Here is a 20,962-nt window from a genome sequence, read left to right on the forward strand (position 1 = left end):
TTTTACAGATCGGCGAACGGAATTCAACCACCAACTATTTTTGAGATCAGCATAGGCCAAAATGTCAACATAGGCCAAAGGTCAACAACAATTTCAAATTTCTAAAATCCTCAATTTTCATCCGATTGACTTGGAATTTGAATGGGATTTTCATATCAGCCAACTGAATTCAAGCACCAACTATTTTTGAGATCAACATAGGCCAAAAGGTCAACATAGGCCAAAGGTCAACCACTTTTTTTAGAATTTCGAAAATCCTTAATATTCATCTGATTGACTTGAAATTTGAATAGGATTTACATATTGGCGAACTGAATTCAACCACCAACTATTTTTGAAATCAGCATAGGCCAAAAGGTCAACATAAGCCAAAGGTGAACCACTTTTTTTTAAATTCCTAAAATCCTCGATTTTCATCCGATTGACTTGAAATGTGAATAGGATTTACATATCAGCTAACTGAATTCAACGAATAAACTATTTTTGAGATCAGCATCGGCAAACAGGTAAACATGGACCAAAGGTCAACAACAATTTCAAATTGCTAAAATCCTCAATTTTCATCGGATTGACTTGGAATTTGAATGGGATTTTCATATCAGCCAACTGAATTCAACCACCAACTATTTTTGAAATCAACATAGGCCAAAAGGTCAACATAGGACAAAGGTCAACCACTTTTTTTAGAATTTCTAAATTCCTCACTATTCATCCGATTGACTTGAAATCTGAATACGATTTGCATATCAGCTTACTGAAACCAACCCCCAACTATTTTTGAGGTCAACATTGGCCAAAAGGTCAACATAGGCCAAAGGTCAAGCAATTTTTTCGAATTCCTAAAATCCTCAATTTTCATCCGATTGACTTGAAATTTGAATAGGATTGTCATATCAGCGAACTGAATTCAACCACCAACTATTTTAGAGATCAACGTTGGTCATAACGTCAACATAGGCCAAAGGTCAACCACCTTTTTCGAATTTCTAAAATCCTCAATATTCATCCGATTGACTTGGAATTTGAAGACGACTTGCATATCTGGTCACTGAATTCAACCACCAATTATTTTTGAGATCAGCATAGGCAAAAAGGTCAACATAGACCAAAGGTCAACAACAATGACAGATTTCTAAAATCCTCAATTTTCATCCCATTGACTTGGCATTTGAATGGGATTTTCATATCAGCCAATTTAATTCACCCACCAACTATTTTTGAGATCAGCATAGGCCAAAGGTCAACCACTTTTTTCGTATTTCTAAAATCCTCAATTTTCATCCGATTGACTTGAAATTTGAATAGGATTTGCATATCAGCTTACTGAAACCAACCACCAACTATTTTTGAGGTCAACATAACCCAAACGGTCAACATAGGCCAAATGTCAACATAGGCCAAAGGTCAACATAGGCCAATTTTCTAAAATTGTCCATTTTCATCTGATTAACTTTAACTTTGAAGACGATTTGCATATCAATTCACTGAATTCTACCACAAATTATTTTTGAGGTGAAAAGGATGCTCTATTGAGTGACATTCTACTTTGTTCTGTTTTTCCAAGTGTTGCTCTAGGAGTGGTTTTTTCATTTGTCTGTTTGTTTGCTTGTCTGTCTGTTTGTTTGTCTGCAAAAAATAAATATGATTTTCTCTGCAAAAATTTCTCTTTCTTGAACGTCATCTAGGGATAAATTGGTGGAGAAAATAAAATAAAATAATGATGTCATCGGTCGTGTGGTTCGCCCGCCATCTTGGAAAAAACGAAAAAAAAGAAAACTGAATACTCCCTTTCAGTGTGCTTAATCCAGCACCTGAAGATGGAATAGGAAAGGAGTGGTGTACAATAATCTTAACAAAATGAATAGTGTACTACAGCCTGAAAGGCATGTGGTACACCAACTCGAGAGTTTCTAGAATACATTACCCCACACAGTGTTAAGTATATTCTCCTATTTAAGAACAAATAATGAATTCAAACATTGTTTAAAAAATTCCAGAAGTTTAGCACCATTGAAGCAGTCTTATACATCACCCTTATACACCACCTTATATAACATGTGCCAGCACTGCTAAACCGAAGGGTTATGAAAATGCAAAGAAGGTGATTTGTGTTCTACATTGTTCAGGCATATAATAAAATTAAAATAAAATTTAGATTGTAAGAGTTGTATATATAAATGCATTCCGGAATTTACTGCAATTTACGCAGTGTCTTTTACACCACCCTATCTAAAGCATTACATTAGTTATTTGTGCCTTCGGGGTGTTTTGGGTCTTTGAGGTGTATTGGGTCTTCGGGTGTTTTGGGGTCTTCGGGGTCTTTTGGGTCTTCGGGGTGTTTTGGGTCTTCAGGGGCTTTTGGGTCTTAACCGTCTTTTGTTTCCTCTGGGTCTTTAAGAGTCTTTAGGGTATTTTGGTTATTTGGGGTATTTAAGGGTATTTTGGGTCTAAAGAGTCTTTTTAGGGTATTTGGGTTCTTCAGTGTGTTTTGGGTTTTCAGGGTGTTTTGGGTTTTCAGTGTGTTTTGGGTCTTCCGGGTCTTTTGTGTCTTCAGGGTGTTTTCGGTCCTTTGTGTCTTCAGGGTGTTTTGGGTCCTTTGTGTCTTCAGAGTGTTTTGGGTCTTCGGGGTCTTTTGGGTCCCCGGTGTGTACCCCGGTTTAGAATAGGTACACCGTATCCCTGCGTGTCGTAAGAGGCGACTAAAAGGGTTGGCGTCAGGAAGGGCATCGGCCATAAAAACAATGCCTCAAAAAGAGAACCATGACAATTACAACGAGATATGGGCAGGGTACAGCCCGAAGTACCCCATGGGGGACCCCACTCCCTCTCGTCAAAATTCAAGGTGGGGAACCCGATCGAAGCAAGGGTGGAAATCACTCCATTTATGACGACGAAAAGTCTGATGCCCGACGTGGAGATCGGTTTCTGAGGTTTGTGACGTCGAATGTAGGGACAATGACAGGGAGATCAGGAGAAGTGGTGGTGGAAGTATTGGTCAGAAGAAGAGTGGACATATGTTGTGTGCAGGAGACAAGATGGAAGGGAAGTGGTGTGAGAATGGTGAAGGGTAGGCAGGGAAAGAAATACAAGTTTGTGTGGCAAGGGTGCCCAGAAGGCGTGAATGGTGTTGGTGTCCTGTTTTCTGAGGAGTTTGTAGACAGTGTGGTGAGTGTGACGAGAGTGAGTGAATGGTTGATGATGGTGAAAATGATGATTGGAAAGCTCTTGGTGAACGTCATCTCGGGATATGCTCTGCAGGTTGATAGGAGCGATGAAGAGAAGGACAAGTTCTGGTGTGCAATAGAGAAGCTGATGGAAAACGTGAAATATGAGGAAGTTGTTGTGGTAGCTGGAGACCTAAATGGACATGTGGGAAGGAGTATGGACGGTTTTGAGGGAGTTCATGGGGGTTACGGATATGGTGTCAGAAATGGAGAAGGTGAAAGGATTTTGGAGTTTGCTGATGGAGCTGATTTGTTGATTTGTAATACTCAGTTCCAGAAAGAGGATAATAAGCTTGTTACATACACGTCAGGTGGGTCGACGACAACCGTTGACTACCTGATGGTGCGTAGGCGAGATAGGGGGCACCTCCTGGACACAAAGGTGATCCCGGGGGAGGAGGCTGTTTCACAGCACCACTTGGTTGTCTGCGACATAAGGTGGAAAGGTGCGAGGAGAGCTCGGTGGGTGAAGTACCAACCGAGAATGAAGGTGTGGAGGTTGAAAGAGGTGACAGTGAGGGAGGCATTAAAAGAGAGGCTGAGTATGGTAGAGGATGATGTGGTTGAGCTTGAAAGTGGTTGGATGTCAGTGAAAGAAAGTTTGTTGGGAGCCGTTGGTGAGGTATGTGGATGGACAAAAGGACCACAGAGGCACTGGGAAACATGGGAGTGGGATGATGAAGTCGGAAAGAAGATTGACGAGAAGAGGAAGAAGTTCAAGGAGTGGCAGAAGGCGAAGGGTACGGGGGCAGAAAAGGAAGAGCATGAAAGATATAAGGCAGCAAAGAAGGCTGCAAAGAAAGAGGTAGCAAAGGCGCAGGAGGCATGTCGGAAAATGTTCGGAGAACGCTTGGATTTGGAAGAGGGTCAGAAAGCAGTATTCAGGATTGCAAAGCAGATAGCGAAAGAGAGGTGTGATGTGATGGGGGTGAGTTGCTTGAAGGATGAAGTGGGACAAATCGTTGTGGACCCAGATGGAATTAAAGGAAGATGGAAGAGATATATGGAAATACTGTTGAATGCAGAGAATGAATGGGATGGCAACATCGAGAGTAACCCAGTTTTAGGACCGGCAGAGAAGATAACCGAGAAGGAAGTTGAGGAAGCGATTAAAGCAATGAAGAGTAGAAAAGCGGGAGGGCCGACGGGAGTTGTGGGAGATATGTTGAAGGCAGCGGGAAATTGGGGTGTGAAGAGAATGACAAAGATCTGCAATCTGGTGGTGAAAGAAGGCCGCATTCCAGTGTATTGGGAACTGAGTACCCTCGTCCCTCTATACAAGGGGAAAGGTGACCCTCTGGACTGTGGCTCGTATCGAGCGATAAAGTTATTGGAGCATGGAATGAAGGTATTGGAAAGGGTGTTGGAGAGGAGGATAAGGAATAAAGTGAAGATTGACAAAATGCAGTTTGGATTTATGCCAGGAAGAGGAACGACAGACACGCTTTTTATTGTGAGGCAGTTTCAGGAGAAGTACATGGAGAAGAGGAAGAAGTTGTTTCTTGGGTTTGTTGATCTGGAGAAAGCATTCGATAGGGTTCCACGTGAGTGACATGGGCATTGAGGAAGTTAGGAGTGGAGGAATGGTTGATCAGAGTAGTGATGGCAATTTACAAAAGAGCGCGCACAGCTGTGAGGACGAAGGACGGGAACGTGGTGAGTTTGAGGTGAAGGTGGGAGTGCATCAGGGGTCGGTACTAAGTCTCCTACTATTTGAAGCTGTGATGGAGGTGCTGGCTCAGAACGTAAAGGAGGGTTTACCGTGGGAGTTGTTGTATGCAGATTATCTGGTGTTGATTGTGGAAAGTATGGATGGACTGAAGGAGAAGATGAACAAGTGGAAGGAATGTATGGAGACGAAAGGTCTGTAGGTGAATATCGGAAAAACAAAGGTGATGGCAAGTGGTAACGCATGTGGTGAGGTAGAAAGAACTGGGAAGTGGCCATGTGCTATGTGCAGGAAGGGTGTCGGAGTGAATTCAATTCAATGTACAATGTGCGCTGAGTGGGGTCATCAAAAATGTAGTGGTTTGAGAGGGTCATTAACCAGTGTGGCAGCTACATTCAAGTGTAAGGTGTGCACAGAGGGAGCTGCAGATGGAGGAAATGTTGGGTTGGATCTTGGAGACGGCGTGAAGCTGGAAGGTGTGAAAACATTTTGTTACCTAGGAGACATGCTGAATGGAGAAGGTGGATCAGACTCGGCAACGGTTGCTAGAGTGAGATGTGCATGGAAGAAGTTTCGGGAACTGAGTGGCATGCTGACGAGAAGGGGAGTGTCGTTGAAGCTGAAAGGAAAGGTGTATGCTGCATGTGTGAGAAGTGTTATGATTTATGGGAGCAAGACATGGGTAATGAACGTAGAGCAGCAACGAAGGCTGGAAAGGGTGGAAATGTGAATGGTTTGGTCGATGTGTGGAGTATCGTTGAGAGAGAGGAAGCCAAATGATGAATTGCGAAAGATGATGGGAATAGAGCCTGTGATGGATACTGTGAAGAGAAACAGTTTGAGATGGTTTGGTCATGTGTTGAGGAAGGATGAAAGTGACTGGTTGAGAAGAGTGATGGAAATGAATGTGGAAGGAAATAGAGGACGGGGAAGACCGAGAAAGACTTGGCTAAAGATGGTGGAAGAAGAAATGCGGGCAAGGGGGTTAACAAGGGGAGATGCAGAAAATAGGGCAAAATGGAGAACATTGTCATGGGGACCGCAAGGCTAACCCCGCTCTTGCAGGGAAAATGGCCTTTTAAAATGCCTGTTGTGTTGTTGTTTGGGGTCTTTTGGGTCTTTGGGGTCTTTTGGGTATTCAGGGGCTTCTGGGTCTTTTGGGTCTTTTGGGTCTTCTGGGTCTTTTGGGTCTTCCGGGTCTTTTGGGTCTTTGGGGTGTTTTGGGTCTTCGGGGTGTTTTGGGTCTTTGGGCCTTTTGGTCTTCAGGGTCTTTTGAGTCTTCAGTGCCATTTTGGTCTTCAGGGCGTTTTTGAGCCTCAGGGCCTTCAAGGGTATATTGGGTATTTGGGGTGTTTTGGATCTTCAGGATCTTTAAGGGTATTTGTGCTCACCCCTCTTCCCCCCTCACCCCCCCCCCCCCCCCCTCTCCCCTCTCGGTGGGCCTACATCCACCAAGTTTTGTCAAAACCCATCTGCAGCGTTTTGAAATATCGTGCGATATATCTTTTTCGGCCCTATCTCTCAATGTTGAAGAACCACTATTAAAATTCTACTATCCATATACAGACTTGGCATTTAATATGGAATTTTTTTTTTTTCTTGACTTGGGTTTACTTTCTTAACTCAGTATATCAATCTGGTGAGTTTCTTTTACACTTTGGTAATTTATTTGTTAAAAGAACCATGTCACTGATTGTCTGTCGCAGCAAGAAGTCAACAACAGGATTATATCACAGGTGGCGTGGCAAAATGTACGGACAGGTGCATTTGATGATTGGCTTCACAGTCAGGTATACAAGGGTTGTTGCGTTCTGTATTAGTGGAAAACAACTGCTGCACGTCTACAAAAGTTATTGCCGCTTCCTCTGGAGAAGGTCTATCAACTCGACAATGCTGTTTGTCATGGAGTGGTGGCTTTACGAAATTACGGCATGAAACAGCGTGCTATTGCTCGGCAGTATGGCATCACTCAAGGTCAGGTGTCAAAGATCCTGAAACGAAATGCTCAGAGGGGTGTCCCTACTCCAATACCGAGGCCAGGACGTCCCCGCAGAACCACAAGGAGGGATGATCGCCAGCTGCACCGGTTAGTCCGCAATGGCCGCACCAAGTCAGCTAATCGGCTTAGGGCTGAGTGGCAGCAACTGACAAATGTGCCTGTATCCAGAAGGCTAGTCAACCAACGACTGGTTCAAGCAGGCTATCGTGCCAGGCGTCCCCTGAGAAAGCCACACCTGACCAGTCAACACTGCCAGCGCCGATTGCAGTGGGCCAGAGAGCACCGTCAATGGCAGCCAGGACACTGGAATCACGTGATCTTCAGTGACGAGTCTAGATTTCTGGTCTATCGTCAAGATGGCCACATCCGAGTGCGCAGACAAGTGCATGAAGCCTACAACGAAGATTGTATAGTGCCAAGAGTCCAAGCTGGAGGTGGTGGGGTGACCGTTTGGGCTGCTTTTCATGCAGGGGGCAAAACTGACCTGGTTGTTCTGAATGGAAACCTGAACCAGTTCAAGTACAGGGCTATTCTGGAAGAAACAAATGTGTATGGACCAACTTCTATCTACCCATCCCAACTCTTTCTTCCTCATATGTGGTGATTTCAATTGTCACCATGCCAGTTGGCTGGGTGTGGGTACCTCTCTCATCAGCCATGGCTCTTCAGCAAAGGACTTCTGCGACTCACCGGGACTGACACAATCTGTCAATTTCCCGACCCGGATCTCAGTCAACGGAGCATCTTCTCGTCTGGATTTGGTTATGACAAACTTCCCTGAAAATGTCTGCTGCTCTTCTTCTGCTCCAATCGGCTCATCTGATCATGTGCTTGTCAAAGTGGACATCTCTCTGACCATTCTCAGAGAGCCTCCTGAGCGTCGACGAGTCTGGCATTTCACTCAGGCCAACTGGCACGGTCTTCAAGCAGCCATCAATCATCTGGACTGGTCTCCCATCTCTACCGCCTCTGACATCAACTCATCCTGGGAATTCTTTCAAAGTAAATTGCTCTCTCTCATGCACAGATTTATACCATCTCGTCTTCAGTTGTCATACCCTTCCTCCCGTCCATGGTACACGGAATCTTGTGGTGAGGCTGTTGCCCTGAAACAACTTGCTTTCGTCTCCTGGAAAGCAAATCCAACGGAAGGAAATCTCATTTCCTTTCACAAAGCCCGAAACAAGTGTGTGTCCACCCTCAGGAGAGCCAGGAAACAATATCTCACCATTCTCAAGACCGAACTCTCTTATCTGTCTCCCTCTTCCAAATCCTGGTGGCGTCTGGTCAAATCTGTTTCTGGTGTTTGTTCCCCCTCCATCCCCTCCCTCACCTCAAACGGCTTAACGGCTGACTCCGCACGTGAAAAAGCTGAATGCCTCAACTCTGTGTTTGCCTCTAAATCTTGTGTCCCAAACCCATCCCTCTCTGTACCCACCGTACCCAGTCGTACCCAGCTGCTCCTGGACTCTGTTTCCTTTCCTCCTGACAAGGTGGAAAAGTTTCTGTCAACCCTCGACTCTGATTCTGCAACTGGTCCTGACGGCATCAGCCCACGGGTCCTAAAATCATGTTCTTCTGCTCTTTCACTCCCTCTTTCTGTTCTCTTCACCCTCTCTTTTGCTCAAGGTCATCTGCCATCTGCTTGGAAATCAGCCAACATCACCGCTTTGCACAAAAAAGGTGCAAAAACAGATCCCAGCAACTACAGACTAATCAGCCTTCTCCCAATTATCAGCAAAGTCATGGAATCCATCATTGCTTCAGATATTAAATCTTTCCTCTTCTCCAATGGCTTGATCTCTGATCATCAATTTGGTTTCAGACCTGGTCACTCTACTCTGGACATGCTGCTTCTGCTTTCTCAACAATGGATGGAGGTCCTCAACGCCAAACAGGAAATTAGAGCTCTCTCCCTTGACATTTCACGTGCCTTCGATACGGTCTGGCACCCTGCTCTGCTCACCAAACTCTCCTCCTTTGGTATCCATGGAAATCTCCACGCATGGCTGGCGGACTTCCTCTCTGGTCGTAGTCAACGTGTGGCCCTGAATGGGTTTCTCTCATCTCCTCTTCCTGTTCAGGCTGGAGTTCCCCAAGGTAGTGTTCTGGGCCCTGTGCTTTTTCTGGTCTTCATCAATGATCTCTCTGACTCTCTTGAAAATCCTCTCTATCTCTTTGCTGATGACTCTACTCTCTGTCGCTCCATTCCTCATCCCTCAGATCGGCAGTCTGCAGCCTCCTCATTTTCTGCAGACCTGGACAAAATCACAGACTGGTCAAACAAGTGGAACATGTCTTTCAATCCTGACAAATCTCACACTCTTACAATGTCTCTCCGAAAGGACAGACTGGACAACCCTCCCATCTACTTTCTCAACAATCCTCTCCAAGAAGTTCTGTCGCTCAAGCTTTTGGGTCTCACTATCTGCCATGATCTTTCTTGGGAAAACCACATTTCCAAGCTGGCCTCCAAAGCCAGTCGCCGACTGGGCATCCTCCGTCGTGCGAAGTCCTTCCTTGGCACACCTGAGCTCCTCACCACATACAAGGCTTTCATCCGCAGCTCAATGGAATACTGTTCCCCCCTCTGGGCTGGTGCTCCTGCCTCACACCTTGCTCGGCTTCACGCTGTTGAGGCCAAAGCTTTCAGAATCATTGGAATCTCCTGCGATGTAGTCAACACCGAGGGCCTTTCACTCACTCACCGCAGGCAGGTTGGTTGTCTTTCTGTCTTCTACCGACTCCTCTCCGGCCTTGCTCCCCCAGCTCCCTCTGTGCTCTGTCCCCCCAATATTCCTTCAGGTCGCACAAGATCTGCCTGCAACCCTCTTATGGTTAAACTGCCAAAGTCTAGGCTCTCTGCTCACCTTCACTCTTTCATTCCCCTTTTCTCCCGCCTCTGAAACAAACGCCCCCACTCCCTTCAATCCCACTCCTCCCTCCAGGTCTTTAAAACAGCTGTTCACCACCATCTCTTGTCTTCCCCCATCGAAAACCTTGATCTTTTCTACCCCCGGTAATTCACCCCAGAGTCCTTGCAGTGTTCATATGTTTTATTCCTCTCCCACCTCCCCCCAAGTCCTCCCGATGTCCCTGCTCTCAAATGTTGTGTTTGTGTCCTTCCCCCTCTTCCCCCTCTCTTTTGTGTCCTTCCCCCTCTCTCCCCATCTTGTCTGCCGCTCCCCTTGTTTTTTGTGTTTTGTGTGTCGGTTTGTCTTTTTGTGTGATTAATGTTTGCTCTTTCACGAGCCTCGATGTTGTATACAAAAAAAAAAAAAACATTGCTTCCATTTGCTCATGCAGCCTTTCGAGGAAACTTTGTCTTCCAAGATGACAATGCACGGCCTCATCGTGCTCGCATGATCCAACACTTTCTTGCTGACCGTGGTGCAGAGCATATGGAGTGCCCTGCCATGTCCCCGGATATGAATCCGATAGAGAACTTGTGGGCAGAATTAACGCGTCAAATCGACCACTTGGACCAGCAGCCGACCTCTGTGCGTGAATTGCAGCAGGCTATTCTCACTGCATGTCAAGCGATTCCTGTCCAAACCTTGGAAAATCTCGTGAACAGCATGCCTCAACGTGTACGTGCTCTCCTGAATGCTCGTGGGGGTTACACGAAGTACTGAACTGTAATTTTACTGTCCGTAATCCGAGTCGTAATTTAACTTTTGTTTTTGTTTAAAAAAATTTTGGCTAATGTGCAAAATAAAGAGATACTTCTGGAAAACGTACAGAAGTTTAACACTGTACTGTCCATGAATTGATATCAGTTTACATCACTTTCAAGGATCAATTTATTTGTTTCGAAATGTCAAATGTGGTTTTTGTTTCTTTTAAAGGTCACATTAACAAAATCTAGAATAATTTCAATATAATTCCAATGAACTTTTGGTTATAAGTCATCTTGAAAAGTAAGTTCACCCCCACAAAAAAAATATTCCATATTAAATGCCAAGTCTGTAGATGGATCCAGATCTTCACCAACATTGAATCAATTCGTCGTTGCTACACATTCAACCTGGTTTCGTCCGAATGTGTCCATTACGTTTCGAGACATGCTGCACACAGATGGACACACAAACAGGGGGGGGGGGGGGGGGGAACATATCCTAAGTACACCTTCAGGGGCGGAGGTAATGGACGATATATTTACCCTCAGAAGATGGCATTCTCTTGAATCGCTGAAGGGTGAAAACATTTCTTCATACCTGTCGACAGCAAGCTAATGGAAGTGACATACATAATTAGAGATCGCAGATGCACAAGCATAAAATTGGTATAGGTATGTATAATGATGTAAAGGTCAACTGATTAAGTTTTGGGGTCAAGAGGTTAAAGGTCAGAGGTCATGTTAAGTTACAATTGTTTCGTTACTATGATAACTTAGGAAACGCTCAAGGGATCTAAGTCAAACTTGGTAAAGGTATGTATCATGAAAAGATGAACTTATTCGATTTTGGGGGTCAAAGGTCAGAGGTCATTTTAAGTAAAATTTATGTTGCCAGGCCAACTAGTGAACAAGTGATGGGATTTTGAACAAGCTTGGTAGAAGTGTGTATGATGCAAAGATGAACTGATTGGATTATGGCATCAAGAGGTCAAAGGTCATGTCAGGTAAAAATGTGATAACTTGAGAAGAGCTGTAGGGATTTAAATCAAACTTGGTACAATATGTATAATGATGTAAACGTGAACTGATTCGATGTTGGGGTCAAGAGGCCAAAGGTCAGATGTCATGTTAAGTAAAAAAAAAATACTGTTCTAACTTGTGAGCCAGTGATGGGATTTTGACCAAACTTGGTGTGTGTATATATATATATATATATATATATATATATATATATATATATATATATATATATAATATATACAGACTTGGCATTTAATATGGAATATTGTACACCGCTCCTTTCCTATGCCATCTCCAGGCATTGCAAATCGTCATTGCCGGGCACCAAAGGGGGCTCGGCAGTGACGCACGCTGAAAGAGAGTACTCAGTTTTCACTCTGGTTTCTTGTTGTACACCGCTCCTTTCCTATGCCATCTCCAGGCATTACAAATCGTCATTGACGGGCACCAAAGGGGGCTCGGCAGTGACGCACGCTGAAAGAGAGTACTCAGTTTTCACTCTGGTTTCTTTCTTGTTTGTTGTACACCGCACCTTTCCTATGCCATCTCCAGGCATTGCAAATCGTCATTGCTGGGCACCGAAGGGGGCTCGGCAGTGACGCACGCTGAAAGAGAGTACTCAGTTTTCACTCTGGTTGTTGTACACCGCTCCTTTCCTATGCCATCTCCAGGCATTGCAAATCGTCATTGCCGGGCACCAAAGGGGGCTCGGCAGTGACGCACGCTGAAAGAGAGTACTCAGTTTTCACTCTGGTTTCTTTCTTGTTTGTTGTACACCGCTCCTTTCCTATGCCATCTCCAGGCATTGCAAATCGTCATTGCCGGGCACCAAAGGGGGCTCGGCAGTGACGCACGCTGAAAGAGAGTACTCAGTTTTCACTCTGGTTTCTTTCTTGTTGTACACCGCTCCTTTCCTATGCCATCTCCAGGCATTGCAAATCGTCATTGCCGGGCACCAAAGGGGGCTCGGCAGTGACGCACGCTGAAAGAGAGTACTCAGTTTTCACTCTGGTTTCTTGTTGTACACCGCTCCTTTCCTATGCCATCTCCAGGCATTGCAAATCGTCATTGCCGGGCACCAAAGGGGGCTCGGCAGTGACGCACGCTGAAAGAGAGTACTCAGTTTTCACTCTGGTTTCTTTCTTGTTTGTTTGTTTTCTTGTTTGTTTTCTTTCTTGTTTGCTTTCTTGGTTGTCCGGACGATATCTCAGCCATCCTTTGAGCTAGGAAGCTGAAATTTCGGCACAATAGTGAGCAAGTCCTTTGTCAAAAACGGTATTTTTTGTTTTTTGATTAATCAATTAATTGATGAGTTATTTAATTATTAGCGATTAATTAAGTACTTATTTAATTAATTAAATTTCATTTCTCTTCTGACCATTAACTCAGGCACCTTTTGAGTTAGGAAACTGATATTTGGACATGCCAATGACCAGGTGATTTGGCTGCAAAGGCTATTTTTGATTTATTAATTAATTAATTAATCAATTAATCGATTAATTATTTAATTATTTGATTAATGACAAAAAAAAAATTTTTTTTTAACTTACAGATTCTGATGAAATAGTGATGGTTTATGTGTTCTCTGACCGAATTGATTAATAATTTAATTTATTTATGATTATTATTTATTTATTTTCATTATTAATCATTTATTTATCTTCTTTCTCATTTGGCCAATATCTCAGGCACCTTTTGAGCTCAGAAGCTAATATTTGGACATGAGTGACCAAGTGATGTGGCTATCAAGGATATTTTTGATTTATTGATTAATCAATTAATCAATGTATCGATTAATTATTTAATTATTCGATAAATTACTAAAAAAAAATTTTTGCCCCCAGTTACACATTCTGATGAAATGGTGGTGCTTTATGTGTTCTGTGACCGAATTGATTGATAATTTAATTTTTTAATGATTATTATTTATTTATTTTCATTATTAATCATTGATTTATTTTCTTTCTCATTTGGCCAATATCTCAGGCACCTTTTGAGCTGGGAAGCTAATATTTGGACATGACAGTGACCAAGTGATGTGGCTATCAAGGATATTTTTGATTAATTGATTAATCATTTAATCGATTCATTATTTATTGATTAATCGATGAATTACTTATTGATTAATCAATTAATTATTAAATTTTTTATTAATGACTTATTTGATTAAATTTCTAAAAGATACATCTTCGGATGAAGCACGAGTGGTTTTGTTATGGTATTAGCCAATTGATTAAGAAAATATTTTGTGATAATCTTTTATTGATTTTAATTATACAATTAATCAATCAATTAGTGGACACCTCTCCCTCCCAATGCAGCCTCTATGAGCTGCACTGCGGTATTGCCGGGCGCCAGAGGTGCCCCGGCAATGCCGCGCTGTAGGATATTTAATTATTTGGCATGGGGGCGGTGTACTTTGAATGTATGTGTACTTGTTTTCTTGTTTGTTTGTTTTCTTGGTTGTCCGGGCGATATCTCAGCCATCCTTTGAGCCAGGAAGCTGAAATTTCGGCACAGTAGTGAGCAAGTCCTTTGTCAAATACGGTATTTTTTGTTTTTTGAATAATCAATTAATTGAGGAGTTATTTAATTATTAGCGTTTAATTAAGTACTTATTTAATTAATTAAATTTCATTTCTCTTCTGACCATTATTAACTCAGGCACCTTTTGAGTTAGGAAGCTGATATTTGGACATGCCAATGACCAGGTGATTTGGCTGCAAAGGATATTTTTGATTTATTAATTAATCAATTAATCGATTAATTATTTAATTATTCGATTAATGACCAAAAAAATTTTTTTTTTTAAGTTACAGATTCTGATGAAATAGTGGTAGTTTATGTGTTCTCTGACCAAATTGATTACTAATTTAATTTTTTTATGATTATTATTTATTTATTTTCATTATTAATCATTTATTTATTTTCTTTCTCATTTGGCCAATATCTCAGGCACCTTTTGAGCTGGGAAGCTAATATTTGGACATGAGTGACCAAGTGATGTGGCTATCAAGGATATTTTTGATTTATTGATTAATCATTTCATCTATTAATTATTTATTGATTAATCGATTAATTATTTATTGAGTAATCAATTAATTATTTAATTTTTTATAAATGACTTATTTAATTAAATTTCTAAAAGATACATCTTCGGATGAAGCACTAGTGGTTTAGTTATGCGATTAGCCAATTGATTATGAAAATATTTTGTGATAATCTTTTATTGATTTTAATTATACAATTAATCAATCAATTAGTGTACACCTCTCCCTCCCAATGCAGCCTCAATGAGCTGCACTGCGGTATTGCCGGGCGCCGGAGGCGCCCCGGCAATGCCGCGCTGCAGCATATTTAATTATTTGGCATGGGGCGGTGTACTTTGAATGTATGTGTACTTGTTTGTTTTCTTGTTTGTTTGTCCGGGCGATATCTCAGCCATCCTTTGAGCTAGGAAGCTGAAATTTCGGCACAGTAGTGAGCAAGTCCTTTGTCAAATACGGTATTTTTTGTTTTTTGAATAATCAATTAATTGAGGAGTTATTTAATTATTAGCGTTTAATTAAGTACTTATTTAATTAATTAAATTTCATTTCTCTTCTGACCATTATTAACTCAGGCACCTTTTGAGTTAGGAAGCTGATATTTGGACATGCCAATGACCAGGTGATTTGGCTGCAAAGGATATTTTTGATTTATTAATTAATCAATTAATCGATTAATTATTTAATTATTCGATTAATGACAAAAAATTTTTTTTTTTTTAAGTTACAGATTCTGATGAAATAGTGGTAATTTATGTGTTCTCTGACCAAATTGATTAATAATTTAATTTTTTTATGATTATTATTTATTTATTTTCATTATTAATCATTTATTTATTTTCTTTCTCATTTGGCCAATATCTCAGGCACCTTTTGAGCTGGGAAGCTAATATTTGGACATGAGTGACCAAGTGATGTGGCTATCAAGGATATTTTTGATTTATTGATTAATCATTTCATCTATTAAGTATTTATTGATTAATCGATTAATTATTTATTGAGTAATCAATTAATTATTTAATTTTTTATAAATGACTTATTTAATTAAATTTCTAAAAGATACATCTTCGGGTGAAGCACTAGTGGTTTAGTTATGCGATTAGCCAATTGATTATGAAAATATTTTGTGATAATCTTTTATTGATTTTAATTATACAATTAATCAATCAATTAGTGTACACCTCTCCCTCCCAATGCAGCCTCAATGAGCTGCACTGCGGTATTGCCGGGCGCCAGGGGCGCCCCGGCAATGCCGCGCTGCAGCATATTTAATTATTTGGCATGCGGCGGTGTACTTTGAATGTATTTGTACTTGTTGTACACCGCTCCTTTCCTATGCCATCTCCAGGCATTGCAAATCGTCATTGCCGGGCACCAAAGGGGGCTCGGCAGTGACGCACGCTGAAAGAGAGTACTCAGTTTTCACTCTGGTTTCTTTCTTGTTTGTTTGTTTTCTTGTTTGTTTGTCCGGGCGATATCTCAGCCATCCTTTGAGCTAGGAAGCTGAAATTTCGGCACAGTAGTGAGCAAGTCCTTTGTCAAATACGGTATTTTTTGTTTTTTGAATAATCAATTAATTGAGGAGTTATTTAATTATTAGCGTTTAATTAAGTACTTATTTAATTAATTAAATTTCATTTCTCTTCTGACCATTATTAACTCAGGCACCTTTTGAGTTAGGAAGCTGATATTTGGACATGCCAATGACCAGGTGATTTGGCTGCAAAGGATATTTTTGATTTATTAATTAATCAATTAATCGATTAATTATTTAATTATTCGATTAATGACAAAAAAATTTTTTTTTTAAGTTACAGATTCTGATGAAATAGTGGTAGTTTATGTGTTCTCTCACCAAATTGGTTAATAATTTAATTTTTTTATGATTATTATTTATTTATTTTCATTATTAATCATTTATTTATTTTCTTTCTCATTTGGCCAATATCTCAGGCACCTTTTGAGCTGGGAAGCTAATATTTGGACATGAGTGACCAAGTGATGTGGCTATCAAGGATATTTTTTATTTATTGATTAATCATTTCATCTATTAAGTATTTATTGATTAATCGATTAATTATTTATTGAGTAATCAATTAATTATTTAATTTTTTATAAATGACTTATTTAATTAAATTTCTAAAAGATACATCTTCGGATGAAGCACTACTGGTTTAGTTATGCGATTAGCCAATTGATTATGAAAATATTTTGTGATAATCTTTTATTGATTTTAATTATACAATTAATCAATCAATTAGTGTACACCTCTCCCTCCCAATGCAGCCTTAATGAGCTGCACTGCGGTATTGCCGGGCGCCGGAGGCGCCCCGGCAATGCCGCGCTGCAGCATATTTAATTATTTGGCATGGGGCGGTGTACTTTGAATGTATGTGTACTTGTTTGTTTTCTTTCTTGTTTGCTTTCTTGGTTGTCCGGACGATATCTCAGCCATCCTTTGAGCTAGGAAGCTGAAATTTCGGCACAATAGTGAGCAAGTCCTTTGTCAAAAACGGTATTTTTTGTTTTTTGATTAATCAATTAATTGATGAGTTATTTAATTATTAGCGATTAATTAAGTACTTATTTAATTAATTAAATTTCATTTCTCTTCTGACCATTAACTCAGGCACCTTTTGAGTTAGGAAGCTGATATTTGGACATGCCAATGACCAGGTGATTTGGCTGCAAAGGCTATTTTTGATTTATTAATTAATTAATTAATCAATTAATCGATTAATTATTTAATTATTTGATTAATGACAAAAAAAAATTTTTTTTTTAACTTACAGATTCTGATGAAATAGTGATGGTTTATGTGTTCTCTGACCGAATTGATTAATAATTTAATTTATTTATGATTATTATTTATTTATTTTCATTATTAATCATTTATTTATCTTCTTTCTCATTTGGCCAATATCTCAGGCACCTTTTGAGCTCAGAAGCTAATATTTGGACATGAGTGACCAAGTGATGTGGCTATCAAGGATATTTTTGATTTATTGATTAATCAATTAATCAATGTATCGATTAATTATTTAATTATTCGATAAATTACTAAAAAAAAATTTTTGCCCCCAGTTACACATTCTGATGAAATGGTGGTGCTTTATGTGTTCTGTGACCGAATTGATTGATAATTTAATTTTTTAATGATTATTATTTATTTATTTTCATTATTAATCATTGATTTATTTTCTTTCTCATTTGGCCAATATCTCAGGCACCTTTTGAGCTGGGAAGCTAATATTTGGACATGAGTGACCAAGTGATGTGGCTATCAAGGATATTTTTGATTTATTGATTAATCATTTCATCTATTAATTATTTATTGATTAATCGATTAATTATTTATTGAGTAATCAATTAATTATTTAATTTTTTATAAATGACTTATTTAATTAAATTTCTAAAAGATACATCTTCGGATGAAGCACTAGTGGTTTAGTTATGCGATTAGCCAATTGATTATGAAAATATTTTGTGATAATTGTACACCGCACCTTTCCTATGCCATCTCCAGGCATTGCAAATCGTCATTGCTGGGCACCGAAGGGGGCTCGGCAGTGACGCACGCTGAAAGAGAGTACTCAGTTTTCACTCTGGTTGTTTTCTTGTTTTCTTTCTTTCTTGGTTGTCCGGACGATATCTCAGCCATCCTTTGAGCTAGGAAGCTGAAATTTCGGCACAGTAGTGAGCAAGTCCTTTGTCAAATACGGTATTTTTTGTTTTTTGAATAATCAATTAATTGAGGAGTTATTTAATTATTAGCGTTTAATTAAGTACTTATTTAATTAATTAAATTTCATTTATCTTCTGACCATTATTAACTCAGGCACCTTTTGAGTTAGGAAGCTGATATTTGGACATGCCAATGACCAGGTGATTTGGCTGCAAAGGATATTTTTGATTTATTAATTAATCAATTAATCGATTAATTATTTAATTATTCGATTAATGACAAAAAATTTTTTTTTTTTTAAGTTACAGATTCTGATGAAATAGTGGTAGTTTATGTGTTCTCTGACCAAATTGATTAATAATTTAATTTTTTTATGATTATTATTTATTTATTTTCATTATTAATCATTTATTTATTTTCTTTCTCATTTGGCCAATATCTCAGGCACCTTTTGAGCTGGGAAGCTAATATTTGGACATGAGTGACCAAGTGATGTGGCTATCAAGGATATTTTTGATTTATTGATTAATCATTTCATCTATTAATTATTTATTGATTAATCGATTAATTATTTATTGAGTAATCAATTAATTATTTAATTTTTTATAAATGACTTATTTAATTAAATTTCTAAAAGATACATCTTCGGATGAAGCACTAGTGCTTTAGGTATGCTATTAGCCAATTGATTATGAAAATATTTTATGATCATTTATATATTTAAATTTCACAATTAATCAATCAATTATTGTACTCCTCTCCCTCCCAATGCAGCCTTAATGAGCTGCACTGCGGTATTGCCGGGCGCCGGAGGCGCCCCGGCAATGCCGCGCTGCAGCATATTTAATTATTTGGCATGGGGCGGTGTACTTTGAATGTATTTGTACTTGTTTTCTTGTTTTCTTGTTTTCTTTCTTTCTTGGTTGTCCGGACGATATCTCAGCCATCCTTTGAGCTAGGAAGCTGAAATTTCGGCACAGTAGTGAGCAAGTCCTTTGTCAAATACGGTATTTTTTGTTTTTTGAATAATCAATTAATTGAGGAGTTATTTAATTATTAGCGTTTAATTAAGTACTTATTTAATTAATTAAATTTCATTTATCTTCTGACCATTATTAACTCAGGCACCTTTTGAGTTAGGAAGCTGATATTTGGACATGCCAATGACCAGGTGATTTGGCTGCAAAGGATATTTTTGATTTATTAATTAATCAATTAATCGATTAATTATTTAATTATTCGATTAATGACAAAAAAAATTTTTTTTTTTAAGTTACAGATTCTGATGAAATAGTGGTAGTTTATGTGTTCTCTGACCAAATTGATTAATAATTTAATTTTTTATGATTATTATTTATTTATTTTCATTATTAATCATTTATTTATTTTCTTTCTCATTTGGCCAATATCTCAGGCACCTTTTGAGCTGGGAAGCTAATATTTGGACATGAGTGACCAAGTGATGTGGCTATCAAGGATATTTTTGATTTATTGATTAATCATTTCATCTATTAAGTATTTATTGATTAATCGATTAATTATTTATTGAGTAATCAATTAATTATTTAATTTTTTATAAATGACTTATTTAATTAAATTTCTAAAAGATACATCTTCGGATGAAGCACTACTGGTTTAGTTATGCGATTAGCCAATTGATTATGAAAATATTTTGTGATAATCTTTTATTGATTTTAATTATACAATTAATCAATCAATTAGTGTACACCTCTCCCTCCCAATGCAGCCTCAATGAGCTGCACTGCGGTATTGCCGGGCGCCGGAGGCGCCCCGGCAATGCCGCGCTGCAGCATATTTAATTATTTGGCATGGGGCGGTGTACTTTGAATGTATTTGTACTTGTTTGTTTTCTTGTTTGTTTGTCCGGGCGATATCTCAGCCATCCTTTGAGCTAGGAAGCTGAAATTTCGGCACAGTAGTGAGCAAGTCCTTTGTCAAATACGGTATTTTTTGTTTTTTGAATAATCAATTAATTGAGGAGTTATTTAATTATTAGCGTTTAATTAAGTACTTATTTAATTAATTAAATTTCATTTCTCTTCTGACCATTATTAACTCAGGCACCTTTTGAGTTAGGAAGCTGATATTTGGACATGCCAATGACCAGGTGATTTGGCTGCAAAGGATATTTTTGATTTATTAATTAATCAATTAATCGATTAATTATTTAATTATTCGATTAATGACAAAAAAATTTTTTTTTTTAAGTTACAGATTCTGATGAAATAGTGGTAGTTTATGTGTTCTCTGACCAAATTGGTTAATAATTTAATTTTTTTATGATTATTATTTATTTATTTTCATTATTAATCATTTATTTATTTTCTTTCTCATTTGGCCAATATCTCAGGCACCTTTTGAGCTGGGAAGCTAATATTTGGACATGAGTGACCAAGTGATGTGGCTATCAAGGATATTTTTGTACACCGCTCCTTTCCTATGCCACCTCCAGGCATTGCAAATCGTCATTGCCGGGCACCGAAGGGGGCTCGGCAGTGACGCACGCTGAAAGAGAGTACTCAGTTTTCACTCTGGTTTCTTGTTTGTTTTCTTGTTTTCTTGGTTGTCCGGACGATATCTCAGCCATCCTTTGAGCTAGGAAGCTGAAATTTCGGCACAGTAGTGAGCAAGTCCTTTGTCAAATACGGTATTTTTTGTTTTTTGAATAATCAATTAAT

The 20,962-nt window shown here is 39.3% G+C and overlaps 1 protein-coding gene across 4 annotated transcripts in view; it reads right to left on the reverse strand.

The window, feature by feature from the left end:
- Positions 1-20,962, reverse strand: part of LOC137417753 (alpha-soluble NSF attachment protein-like) — a 323,838-nt gene that overhangs the window by 16,570 nt on the left and 286,306 nt on the right. For 3 of the 4 annotated variants that reach the window (XM_078786322.1, XM_078786324.1, XM_068103653.2), the window contains exon 9: positions 11,055-11,123. The exons of the other annotated variant lie outside the window; for it this stretch is intronic. In XM_078786322.1, the coding sequence (XP_078642448.1) occupies positions 11,055-11,123 (69 nt within the window). The remainder of the gene's footprint in view (positions 1-11,054; positions 11,124-20,962) is intronic. 4 annotated transcript variants of the gene reach the window in all.

This window comes from Myxine glutinosa, chromosome 11 (assembly GCF_964187855.1).
Source record: "Myxine glutinosa chromosome 11, kmMyxGlut1.1, whole genome shotgun sequence".
In the NCBI taxonomy this organism is placed as follows: domain Eukaryota; kingdom Metazoa; phylum Chordata; class Myxini; order Myxiniformes; family Myxinidae; genus Myxine; species Myxine glutinosa.